Source organism: Passer montanus, unplaced genomic scaffold (genome assembly GCF_014805655.1).
Source record: "Passer montanus isolate IOZ18808 unplaced genomic scaffold, ASM1480565v1 scaffold266, whole genome shotgun sequence".
NCBI classification, from domain to species: Eukaryota; Metazoa; Chordata; class Aves; order Passeriformes; family Passeridae; genus Passer; species Passer montanus.
In genome coordinates this window covers 4577-18149 of record NW_024367328.1, presented here as the reverse complement: position 1 = coordinate 18149, position 13573 = coordinate 4577, and the positions used below count along the sequence as shown (strand labels likewise).

Genomic DNA, 13573 nt, shown 5'->3' with positions numbered 1-13573 from the left:
AGGGACACCAGGGGAAAGCCATGACTGCTTCCCATGGCTGCAATGCAATGAAAACCTCATAACAGCCCGAGGGAGGGAGGGAGGGAGGGAGGGAGGGAGGGAGTCCATCTGACTTCCTATGTTGTCTTCACTTTCCTTGTTCATTGTCATGAAGTGCAAGTCACCACTTGGTGTCTCACAGGTCTGCTGCAGCTGGTGGTGCACCAAATCCTGGTGTCAAAATCCTCAAAGCTTCAAAAGCCACCAAAAGCCTCTCCTCATACTCATGTGATGTCAAGAGCTAGGTGTACTTCACCTTGCTCATCAAAAATGGGAAAAAAACTATGACTGTACTTTCAGTTATTAATCACATGGTAGAAGGGATAGCAGGTATAACTTCTAACATCTTTTCTATTTTCTGTGATATAAATCTGGTAGGACTTTCACAAATGAATCAAAAGAAGTCCTGTGTCTGTTTCTCTATGATCTGCTGAAGGAATGCTGGCTGCCATTCCCTGACAAAAAGAACAATAATTTAGAAAGAGACTGAAAACATTCTATAAAGGAATTGAGAAATAATGGAAGACAGGAAATCTTCTCTAGCAGTAACAAGGTTTTCACATCATGGGCCCTGTGCTGTCAGACCCTATAAACCCATTAGAACCAACAGGCACAGCTGTCACTTCTGGTCCATTCTTCTCTCTGTGAAGATGGAAGGGAAGGCATGCTGAAGAAAAATAAGAACCAGGTCCCACATGGCTATTGGGAAGCAGAAAACTCATCAAGCATGAGCTCAGTCAGGCAATTTTATTGGTAACAGCAGCTCCACAGGCATCTGGGTACCAGCAAGAAGGAAACACACCTCCCTCTGAAGGGGCTGGTGAGTGAATGACCTGAGTAGGGACACAGCTTGCTCTGAGATGCAATCTCCCTTCCCTGCTGGTAGATGTATAAATGGCAGTGTCAGGGGAGCCCCACGAAGGCAGAACTCACGGCTAAGAGGATCATCTGAGATGAGATGTGTCTGTGCGTGTTTCTCTGTGACAGCTGCCACCTTGGCTCATGCTCTGAGGGGTCAAAGGAGACACCTCTGCCACTCAGGCTAAATAAAGACATAAACACAGAGCTCCCAAGGTCTCAGCCGGGGAATCAAAGAGTCCTGCTGGGAGCCCAGCAGTCACTTGTCATCTGTGGAGTGGGTTTGTCATACGCACTGCTGGGAAAGAAATCTGTCAGAGACTTGTATATCAACAACACCACTTCAGCCAGCCTCTCCTGCAGCCATTCTCTTTGGGATTTATTGGTGCAGCAAGACCTTGTATCACAGGTGGTGTATTTTACAACCCTTTTGGAAGTCCTGTGTGTATCAAGGGAAAAATCTGGATTTAGGGATATACCTGTATTAGTTTTGAACACCACTATGAAGGAAGGAGGCGGGAAAAAAATTAAGCCAACAGAAAAATAAGGATTAGGGAAGAGCGCAAATGTGAATATTGATCAAGACAAACACTCATGCAGGACAAGTCTGGTGTAGGTGAAGTATTCGCCCAGGTGTAGAATCTATTTCTAACTCGTTTATTACTGCATGTTGCTTTGACTGGAGTATGAGTTTCACGTATCTGGCAGACATACTGAAACCAATTGCCTGATTTTGCTGACACATCTATGTACTTGTCTGCAGCTAAGAGAATGAAGACTGAGAGGTGATATTCTCATGGTCCGATTATTTTCAACATCCCAAAATGGAAATAAATCCTGTATGTATCCCATAACCCACAGAGCTGACCACCATCCAAGGAAGATGTCCCATCCCGTATTCTTTGCTCTGTTGCCCTGTTGTGCAGGTGTACAGTCCAGCTCCTTCTGGGTTTTGTTTTCAAGGAAATCTCTTTCATAGTGGGCGTGGCAAGATGGCCTGGGGATCACATTTAATTTGGATTTCCTGCTATCCATGCCAGTTCAGCCTGGCTGAAATGCATTAGCAGCACTTCCATTCCTCCTAGGGCTACTTCATAGACTCTCAGAGAGAAAATGATCTGTGCATCACATGGGTCCATAATAATCACTGCCAAGTACCTCTGAGGGGGACAGTCCCACCCAAGGATCTCTTTTTGCTGGTGTCTCTTTGTAAAAATGTGCAGAACCGGTGCAGCAATACAGATTCACAACCTGCCTCAATGTTTAAGTGAAGGCAACTCATTCCATGTGTTTTCTCATATGCTTTGTGTGTAAAATGTTAGTTGCAATGTCGTTCAGACTTCCTGAACAGACCAGCTAACAAAAATGGTCTCTGTCATAATACTGCTGGAAAAAATATTCCAAATTTACTGCTTCCTATGAGTTTAGTTCATGTTCAGGAAATTAAGTTAGAAACCTGGCTATTTTGCATCTATAGAGTATTGTAAACAACAAATTCACTTTTAATAAATAATAACCACAGTCAGGCTGAGAAAATAGAAGACTGGATTCTGAGCTAATATAATTCACAGCAGATATATGGAAATTGAACTCTGTGGGTTTACATCAGCTAATGGGTCTGACCCAGGATTTATGTAATACAGTTACATAAATCTCTTAACTGAGGACTTATAGTCATTTTGTAGAAATTCACCAATTCACCAACTAGTGTACCAACTCAAAGAGCAATTAAATGTCTGACAGCCTCACAGAGACTTTCTCAGATGTTTCTTTAGCTGCAAAACAATGCCACTTTTTTTGCAAAATAGACCCACAAATACCCATTCCACTTGTAATTGAGCCTGCTGTGCTCAGGAGAGAACAATCACCAGACAGCTCCTCACTGCAGACAAAAATATGACAAATGGTCAGTCTCATAACACCAGACCTGTCTAGACTGAGCAAAATTACATGGACCAAAAAGCAGCAAAAATTGTCAAGGTTATCAAACTCCCTTCATGCCCTGTTGCTTAATCCCACAGTGCAAACACACTCACAAATGAATTTGTGCTCATTTCAGCAGCCTGATTTACTCTTCAGTGCGGCTTAACAGTAATACATAGATAGCATCAACAAGATAAAAATAGAGAAAAACATAACTCCCACACCAACCAAACCAACCCCTCTTTTATAACTTAAGAGAATTGCTGACACAAACCCAGGCCTTTCAGAGGAGGTGGTACATTCATCATGGTTAAACTCAGGCTGCACTCTGAGCATGTGGCAGATAGAAACAGGTTTTTATGAGCTCCTAGTTGTTACTTCTGCAATTCTTAGATATTGTCTTTGCCTAAGTGACTTATGTCTCGCCATTTTTTCCCTCAAATTTGAAAAAAATATCAATTGACCAAACAGTCTTTTACAGCACACCCCTTCCTCTGACACACAGTTTCAGTTCATCTCTGCAGCTGTGCTGTTTTTCCTATAATTTGACCTTGAAGCTTTATTCTCTGGCAGATGGCATCCACTATCTCCTGAATTGGTTGCATTAGGCTTCTCGTTCCTACACTCCTACATTGAAGCAGGAACTCCCAAGCACCCAGGAAGGATCAGGTGGAGAGGAAGGAGCATCACCTGTGCCTGTAAGGAGAGGTATTGTCACCTCCATAGCCTCTGGCTGGTGGAGGACTGGACTAAGGTTGAGGGAGCAGGAACAAGAAAAACCATTTCTCCATGATGTGCACTGACTACCCAGACCCTGAAGTAGACTAGCTGAGTGGCTCTGAAGGGCTTTAAATTGCTTCTGGAAATGGAAACAAATTTTTTACACCTCAATTTTTTTTCAAGCAGAAAACTAGATTTTTTTCTTTCCTGCTTAATGCAGATCTCATAAACGAGGAAAAAAGTTCTTCAGGAAAAAGACTTACTGAAAATTCCAGTGAGTGGTGAGAACTATTAAGATCAGTTTTATTTTGAGGATTTTCTCATTCCTCTTCACTAGGGGTACTGAAATAGGTCCAGGCACATCACAAAGTCTCACTGATGCTGCTCTTACCAGCTCTGACTAATTATTAGGATAATCTACTGTAAATATAAAAAACCATAAAGGTCAGAATTAAGGAACAGATCCTTGGGAGCCTGGCCCTGTTGACTCCAATGCTATGGAAAGGCTGAAATATCACAGGATTCCGTCACATCTCCTCCTCCAGGGATGTTTCTTTGCCTCTGATGTGTCAGACTCTGTTTGCTGCTGATCTTTTGTTAGTGCCACAAAGTTCCCATTACACCTCTGCTCTTTCACACGTGATGGACCATGACACTTCCACAGCAATTCATTCTGTCCTGAGATGCCAGTCAATGCCTGGTTTAACAAACAAAAAGTTTGACTGAGCCCTGATTCAGTAATAATTCAACGTCCAAAGAAAAACAGCTTCTCAAAAAAAAAAAAAAAAAAAAAAAAAAAATCCCCTCTGTTCAGCAGACTGTTATTTTCAGACTAAACAGCAACAGAGCAGGTTGTTCTAGGCTCTTGCTTCACATATGATATAGATGCTGGCTGTTCTTCAGCATTTAATGATCCCATGCTACGTATGAAGAAATACAAATAGTAAGTAAAGGCAGGTGCATTTTATTTGGCAGTTAAAAGATGCTCACCATTTAAAAGTGAATATAGTACAAGTTATCCGTGCAATAAAGTGAATTTATTGAGCAGAAAATGGTTTGCTTTATATAGTAAATCATTTTATGTATTACAACATTTTTTTTCCTTCCAGCACCGAGTTGAGCTATCCCACACTGAATACAATTAAATATGAATTGTGCCTGGAAGGACACCAGTTCTGTCTACTTTTTCAAATATACAGGAGACAAATATTCAAGTCTCTGCTCTCATCTACATGTGGTGTATAATACATATAATTCTGATTCATTCCTATGAGAAATGCATCCACTTAACCAATGCTCCTCCTACAGTTTCAACTGCACAAGTCGTTTCAGTTCCCAAAATTCAGATTATCTCCCCACTACATATGGTGACTGTGCTTTTATAAAGCTTTCCCAGTGACCAATGAGGACCAACATTTTTGCACTTATTTGAAGACCCACATGCTGCTAACATTGACATGGATTAAGTGATATACCAGTTTCTACTATTATTGAATCTGAGCACTCTCTCATCATGTATTAAATGTTCCACAGCTGTCACTGGTCTTTGCCAGATATCTCACATTGTGAATAAAATATCAGGCCAGACAGTTCTTGACAGTGTAAGCTTTTAGAATAAAACCAAAAAATAAAAAACCAGACAAAAACCTACCCCAAAATCTACAGCACAGCTTTGTTTAAGCCACATATGCAGTCTTTTTTAAAAGAAAAATGCATAAAAGTACCTCTTACGTTTGTTGAAAAGTAAGATTCATTCATTGCATATAGATATTAATTTCAATAATTTTTCAGCTTTTGTTTTATTTCCTGGATGTGCAGAGATAGAAGAAAAAACAACAGAACAGAACAAATCTCAAACCCCCTCCCCCAAAACTCTGCAGGATTTTGATTTGAATTTTCTTTTTTAAAAAAACATTGAAACCATGTTGGGTCAATTTGAAATATTTGAAGTGTCAGGCTTTTAAAGCTAAGTTACATTATTAATCACCAAACAGAATTTGAGAAATTAAAAAAAATAATAAGAAGAAAAAACCTATCCGCAAATAATTCATAAGTTGCAATAACATGCCCATGGCTACTGAGAAGAAACCTACAAACAGAAAAACTTCTTTGAGAAAAAAGAAAAAAAGATCACTTAGAGAGCAGATTTTTTTTCACTGTGAGTTATTTAAGAATGAGAGAAAGAAGTTTGACATTTGTTTAAAATTGGACTTTTCCAATTTCATAAAATTTCAAGGTCAGTACTTTTTTTAAAAAATCTTCATTTCTTAAATCCATGTTTTATTGTTGGAACATTTTCTCATAGCTAATAAAATTTCAGGCTTTTAATCCTCCTGGACATTTAAACTTTTAGTTACTCTCATCTTTCTATCTATGCTTTGGAACTCTCATTTCTGTGCTTTTCTAAGCAAGATGCAGATAAAGAAAAAAAATAAATAAAAGCAAATGGAGATATTGGTAGTTTAAAATATATTTTGTTATGGGTTTATCTTGCCTGTTTACTTTTAAGGCAGATTTTAAATGAATCATTCAAGCACTATCTTTATCCAGTATTTTCCAAGCTTTCAACTTCAAGAGTAAAGATTTCTCAGGATTTTTTTCTCAGGATTTTCTTCAGCTTCTCTGCTAGGATGCAATGGTTAGTTTAATTAAATTCTTCATTCTGTTCATTTCTGTTTTACCACATGATTTTTTTTTTAATCTGTGGTCAACTCTAAACCACAAATAATGCAATTACAATTTGAGGGATTCTTCCTTTTTACGGAAGAAGACAAAAAAAGGACATGGCCAGAAGAACTATGAAAATTCCTCGGACAGGTATTACACTGAAATTTAGGGTGCTACAGTTTCACTAACAACTTTTTTTTCGATATCTTTTAAAGCAGGTATCTAAATGTCCCCAAGAGGAATCCTCTGTCTGCCAGAAGAGATTAATTCCCTTGTGACGCTTGGAGCAAGTTGTATTGACACAGGAGCCTTTGAAAAGTTTCCTTCTTCATTCCCTCCTCCTAGGGAAAATTTCCTTGATAAAAGATTACCTGACTGCAATGTCTGACCAAAAATATTTTTCAATAGGCATATTTCAAAATAAGTATTTCAACCCCTCACTCCCCAAGATGAAGAAATATATTTTTATTTCACAAGGACTGGACATTATAATAATTTATTTTATTAAAAATTTTCTTATCTGACTTACCAGAAGTAACTTATTAGTCCTGGGTATCTAAATATGAGAATTTCTACCAGGTGCTTTATTTTCCTCTCATTAAATTAGGCCACACTTCTGAAAAATAAGGTCACTTCCACACCTCGAAAGCCAGATTTTCAGAGGTAAATATTCTGATGGTCACTTGCTGACCTCTAGTTGGAAAACCTGTCTGCAAACTGGGAGGCTCAGTGGCCAAAATCCCCAAAACTGCCCATGAGTCCCGATGTTTCTGTGTCAAATTTCAGCCAACAAAACCCTAAAATAAAATAAAAAAATCTTACCACATGGAAATTACTTTTGGCGATTTCTGGAAATCTCAGATGATATTCTCATTCATCCAATGCCATTATTAATGTCTCTGCTGGAAATGAGACTGGGCTGCACAATTTTGGGTACAAAGATGCTGGAAAATCAGGTGTTCTCTCACAGTCACAGACACAGCTTGAAGAGTGACACATGAGATGAACAGCAAAATCCACACAGGGTCTCTATGAATGAATGGGAATAGACTCTGTGGAAGTGTGGGCACTTCCTAGAATGTCCCAGAAATAGTGAAATCATATTTTTCAAGCATGGCATGTGGGTAGTACACTCAATTTTTAATTTTTTTTCTATATGTCTGAGTCAGATGCCAGTTTGAGCTGAAAAGTGTTTTCCTAAAATTTGAATTCCTCTGAGAAACAATGGGTAAATGGACATGATGTTTTTCTAGGATTTGTTTGATATCTCTAAGGGAAATGTGAGCTTGGAGGAAATCAGGGCTATGCTCTTTCCAGGAAATGGTGTTAATCTGAGACAACAAACACGTCAATGAAGCTCACAAATTATTTTGCACATGAAAATGGAGATTAGCAGAATCAGAACAAAATGTACATTTTTAACATTACAAATACATACTCAAGCCAAGAGTTACGAAGCTGGAAGTGTCCAGCCAAATGTGCTGTTTTCTGAAAGTACTCTTCTGACCCAGAGAGAACTCTGGGATTCCCTGCAGCTGACACAGCTATGAATCTGAAATTGCCAGATTTAGGAACTGCAGAAATTGAGCTAGGAAGGCTTACACACAACATCTCATGGGTATTGCCCTCCCAGTTGCTCAGCATTGGAATTTAAAAAGATCCAGCTAGCTGCAATTAGCTTCGAGTTCGTCCCTCCTACCATCTGGAAGTGCCTCTCTCAAGTGTTTTGCAGGAGAATTTTGCTAAATAATGGATCAGGTGAACCAGATAAATTTTGTGATTTTAAATCTCATACACCCTGTATCCAAACTGACCCAAAATCATTAAAAATTTTAAAAAACAAAAGGAAAGAAGAAGGTTGTACATGACCATACGCATGAGGCTTCAGGATGGAGTGCTTTCTGTGACTGGGCTGCTATTTCACTCTGGTTTTGGTGGTTTATTCCATTATGTGCCTCCAGTAAGGACTTGAGACTGAAACATGTAGCACAGGTTTGCATTTTTTGTGGGGCTGCATATGCCTGAGCTATCAATAAATTCAGATACATGGTTAATAACAAAAAGAAAATTAGTACTTGTGCTCAAAAATGGCAAGACTTACATAAATGTTTAAGTTCTAAAGAAACAGATTTGAAAGTTCTGAGTGCCATAAAATTCAGATTTTTGTAGACTTCTGGACCATTAGCAAATATAAATATTAACCTTTAGTGAGTATGTGATATCACTCTGGAAACAAGCACCTAATCAGTGAGTGTGCTTTTCCTCAAGAGAACAAAAGAATTTTACATTGTAAATGGTGCCACAAAAAGATGTGATATAACATTACCGAGATTACTAATTTAAGTCACAGGTGGTCTGAAAAAAATATGTTGTCTCAAACCTATTGTTTCCCCTTCCCCATACTTATCTCCAGATAGTTTGGAAGAAAAATAACAAAATAACCCACAATAACTAAAGAAATTCATACCACACCTAACATTTTGGGATTTGGTATTGCTAACTCTGTTTGAAATAAGATTCAATGCTTTCTAAATAAAAATTATATTGTGACATAAATTTTTGTTGAATTAAAAATTGTTTGGTTTATTGTTTTGGCTTTAGGCATTTACGGCTGAAACACCAGAAGTTTAAATTGGAGAAAGACTTTATGTTCTCCTTGCACTGAACTCCACAAAAACTCATTAAGTTCCCCTCAATCCTTTCCAGCAGTTTCAGAAATAAAAGAGCTCTTCACAGGGTGACTTCCACTTTACTCTGCATAGTTAAAGTGACCATGAAGTCACATCCACACGCTAAAAACACCTTCACCGTTGTCTTCATATAGCAAGTCTTCTCACATGGTTTTTAAGGTATGTTACTAAGATCCCTAATTAACTAAATTTAAATGTTCAAAAATGTCCTGGTTCTTTATTTCTCGTCTTTCAACAATACCTGAGGAAAATGCTGAAAAAATTTCATGTGGACAACTAGCATTTCTCTGATCACTCCCTGTAGGTTGCTGTTGCAAACAGCAAGTTTTGCTGGGTGAAGCCCAATGCAGTCTCCAGCTCTCCAATATCTCCTCTATTATAGAAGATGCTGCAGAAAAATGGAAAATTGGCACCTTGCAAGTTATGGTGTTTGTCTCTTCATATACATCCACCAGTGAAATACTTTAAATTGGTGTTGCTTTTAAAATGAATGTTAGGCACAAAGGCTGAAAGAATTATTATTTCATTAGTGAGAACAGCATCTGGAATACCCAACACCACAACTCGTTCCCCTGCTCTCCAATACCTGAAAACAGAAATGGTCTAATATTATGCACAGCCTCCTGCATGTTTTACTATAAATTCAGGTGAATCACACATGCAAATCTGGCCTATATTCATGAGGTGAAAAGCTCATGTGAATTCCTCCTGTGTCTCTCCCAGTTCAGAGCAAATCTCTTCCACCAGGAGAGCCAGGACTCTTCCTTCTTCCTGATTTCTCTTGTCTCTTTCTTGAGCATTTGTGTACAAAAGGAACTAAACCTCAGACAGGGTAGGGCTGAACAGTCTTGTTTATAATTTAAAGCTAGTAGAATTAGAGGAATTGAAAATGAAAAGACAACACTGACATGAGAAGTCAGACTGCTCACCTCTTGTAAAAAGTAGGACCTTGCAGCAGATGTAAGTAGAAATAAAAAGAACAAGTGTTCTCATTACACAGCGATGTGCAAATTTTCAGGCACTTTGAAGGCAAAGAATAATGCAATGACACTGGTGTGAACCCCTCTAAATATTTAGCAGTGGTCATTTAAAACTCCAGTGATGGTGCAGAAACGTTTTTGGGGGTTTTTTTCTGAAGAAAAGGAGAAAGCAATTTTTGGATCAATTTTTTCCAATTTTCAAATTTGAATAAGTATCAGGTCAAAATCATCCATAAAGGAAGTTACTTAAAACCCCAATATCTTGATCCTAATGGAAACATTTACAAAACTGCAGCACCTTTTGGACTAGAGGTTTGGGATGGAAATGAAGCTGCTTTAATTTCATGCACCCATTTCCCATTAAAAGTATTTACCACATATGCTGTAGAAAATAAACAGATATGAAAATTTTACATTTGAAGGATTATCCCGTGTCAACAATGAGATTCTCTATGAGGAATAAATCAGATGTAAAACTGTTTAAATTATTTCCAGAAAACAACAATGCAAATTTCAGAGTAACACACTTCCTCAGATTTCAGTCTCTCTGCTGAAGACTTACCCCAAAATCTGCTGGAGCCTTTGAAGAAATTGTGGGGTTTAATGCATATTGCTGAGTTCTGGCAGTGATGTGTGTATTCCAGTGCGGTGCTGGGGAGCAGTTCAGAAGTTTTTCTTCTTTTCTTTCTTTGAGTAATACCTATATTGAGTTTGCATAACCTGGTTTTGGTAGCAGGGGGTTATGGGGGTGGCATTTGTGAGAAAGTGCGAGAAGCTGCAGGAAAAGCTCCCTCAGCCATGGAAGAGCTTCTGGAAAAGATTATAGTCTGTTGCTCTCTGTTAGTTAGAATTGTTATGGATCAACTTGGAACTGAAGAGGAACAAATTTTCAGGGATTATCTATCTTCAAATTTATTTTGTTCTAACTCAGAAGGAAAACAAAGAGGAGGTACACTGCTGGTGTCAAGTTCTTCTTACAATTAGCGTAATAGTAATTATTAATTTGGGGGAAGCAACAAGAGCAGTGCAGCGAGCACTTGACAAAATGCAAGTTAGGACCCAGCCCAAACGATCCCAGACTTGATGCAGTTTCACAGTTTGGTTTTACTCAGAAGTTTGTGCTGTTTTCTTTTCCTAGGAACGCCCCCACCTCCCTGCTGAAGATCAGAAGAATGAGTCCAGGAGTGGGGCAGCTGCCAGCAGTTTTAAATTGAGATGTGATGATAATTTTTCACTTAGGCTCTGTCACGTCTGGGACAGGTACAAGAAATTTTATCTTCCTTTTAATAGTAAGTCTGTAGAGAGCAAATTTTTCTCTTTTCCTTTAATAGAGTGGACATGGTGCTGTCAACTACAGTTAACACGGTTTTGTGGGGAGTCAATGAAATTTTTAATTGCCACTGTAATTGCTTGTATTGATAATTTACTAATGTCTCTGACTTGTCTGTATTCACATCACAAGTGACATGTTGGCACACCAAGTATTAGTCAAAGAACTTTATTTTTAAACAACGAAAAGTGGTATAAGAAAACTCCTATGGATATGTAATTTTTCTCAAAAAAAACTCAGACATATTTGAAATCATGTTAACCTTCCCAGCTCTGCCTTGGGAGGTTTTAGAGGTGATCTAGCTACATTTTTCAAATTTCATAATAAGGAACTAAAGAATTGTAAGAGAAAACAAAAAATGTCCAATGAGGAATGGTTCTCTTCACCTTCCTCAACTCCTTTTTGCCTTCAATGCTCACCCCAGCAGCAGTGCCATCGCAGCGGTGAGTCTCAGAGGTGGCAGCTCTCTGGCCCACACGGTGCTGCTGGCAGAGCCGGCTGCTGCCTACTCAAGGCTCAGGCAGGCCCCTGAGCTGCCGAGCTGCACGGCCAGAGCCATCTCGATGCTGCAGTGCAGGCCAGAGGCGCCGCTCAGCCGGAAGCTGCAGGACTTGCTGGAGGGCAACTCAAGGCTCAGGCGGGTCCCTGAGCTGCTGAGATGCACGGCCAGAGCCATCTCGATGCTGCAGTGCAGGCCAGAGGCGCCGCTCAGCTGGAAGCTGCAGGACTTGCCGGAGGGCAGCGCCGTGAGCTGGCAGTGGCGCGACTGCGGCAGAAGCGGCCAGGCCGACAGCACCAACATCTGCACCCAGCGGGTGACTTTCTGCAGGTCCAAGTAGGAGCCCGTGCAGAGGGTGTCCAGCAGGTACCACTCCTGATCCGTGGGCAGCTGGCCACCAGCGGCGTGCAGGAAGCACGTGTGCCCCAGCAGCTGCTCCCCGGAGCACAGGCACTCCAGCGCCACACGGATGCGCCTGGCTGGCGGCCGCTTGGTGCTCTCCGGGCTGAAGGAGTGGCCGGGGGGTGGCCGCAGGATGACCAGCGTGCGGTAGCTGCTGCTGCTCTCCTGGACGCTGCAGGCTGCAGGGCTGGTGTCCGTCCTGGCAGCTGGGTGCAGCTCCGGCATGAAGCTCCTCCGGGAGAGCACTCGGCAGACACCGAGGAGCTCGTCCACCAGCTCCTGCAGCACCTTCGTGCTGGGCAGGCCCTGCTGCAGAATGACAGAATCACAGAACAGCTGGGCTTGGCAGTGACCTTTAAGGACCGTCCAGGGTGACCCCACAACAATGAGCAGGGACATTCCCAAGGAGATCAGGTTGCTCACAGCCCCCTCCACCCTTAACCTGGATGTGCCCATTGGTGAAGGGGTGGGCACAGCCAAAAGTCTGCACTCTTGTCCTTATGCTCACTGACCTTCTGGCTGCTGGATCCCTCCTGCCTCCTCCTACTGGCAGAGCCACGCTTCCATCTCATGACCAGCCAAAAGGCCAGAGAGAGCAGAACAGCCTCGGTGAGCCAAGGCAGCCACAGCAGCTGCTGAGCAGAACAGAGCAGGGTTTCCATGATGGACTTGTTGTCATCAATCTCCTGCAGGAGCCGAGTAATTTCCTGAAACAGATACTCCTCACGCTCCTGCATCCGTTCAGCTTCACTCTTTTCAGTTTCTGGATTCCCTTTCTGCCCAGCCTTGGTGAGCCAAGGCAGCCACAGCAGCTGCTGTGCAGAACAGAGCAGGCTTTCCATGATGGATTTGTTGTTATCAACCTCCTGCAGGAGCCGAGTCATTTCCTGATGCAGATATTCCTCCCGTTCCAGCATCCGTTTAACATCATCCTTTTTGATTTGTAGATTCAACTTCAGCCCAGCATGGCTGGCTAACAGGGCCAAAACAAAGGCCACTGTTGGAGACATGGCCTGGTGGGAGAAAGGGGGCTCAGCATGGCTGGCTGGGAGGGTCCAGGGGGCTGGCGGCAGCTGCAATGTCCCCAGAGCCTCTCTTGGCACCTGCCATGGAAACTTCTCTGCCACTTAAACCTCAAGCCAATCCCTAACTGCAACACCCCTTTGGAATTCCCCTACTCCTCGAAGCCCCATTGGCCCATGTGATCCATTCTCTCTACCCTCCTACCTCAATTGGCCCCAAACACTTGATGTAATTCCTCACTCCTCCCCTGAAGATTTCCTATTGGTTAGCTATTTGTATCCACCCCCTGACTTGTATCTGCTCAAAACCCTTTGCAGAACACAACTAGTGGCTAGTTTGGTCTTCCTCCCTTCACTGGGGATGAATTGTTGTTCATTGTAAATGCTGAAGATGGAAAGCCTCCTCCTTTCTCCTGTGCCTGGTCCCGGTTGTGGCTTGCATC

At 41.3% G+C, this 13573-nt stretch overlaps 1 protein-coding gene across 1 annotated transcript; it reads right to left on the bottom strand.

Moving 5' to 3' along the window:
- Positions 1–11712: 11712 nt before the first annotated feature.
- On the bottom strand, positions 11713–13118 carry LOC120503669. Its single transcript, XM_039712385.1, has 2 exons — positions 12621–13118; positions 11713–12417 (listed from the first exon to the last, which is right to left on the bottom strand). The coding sequence occupies exons 1-2, from the start codon at positions 13116–13118 to the stop codon at positions 11713–11715; spliced, it is 1203 nt and encodes a 400-aa protein (XP_039568319.1).
- Positions 13119–13573: the final 455 nt, after the last annotated feature.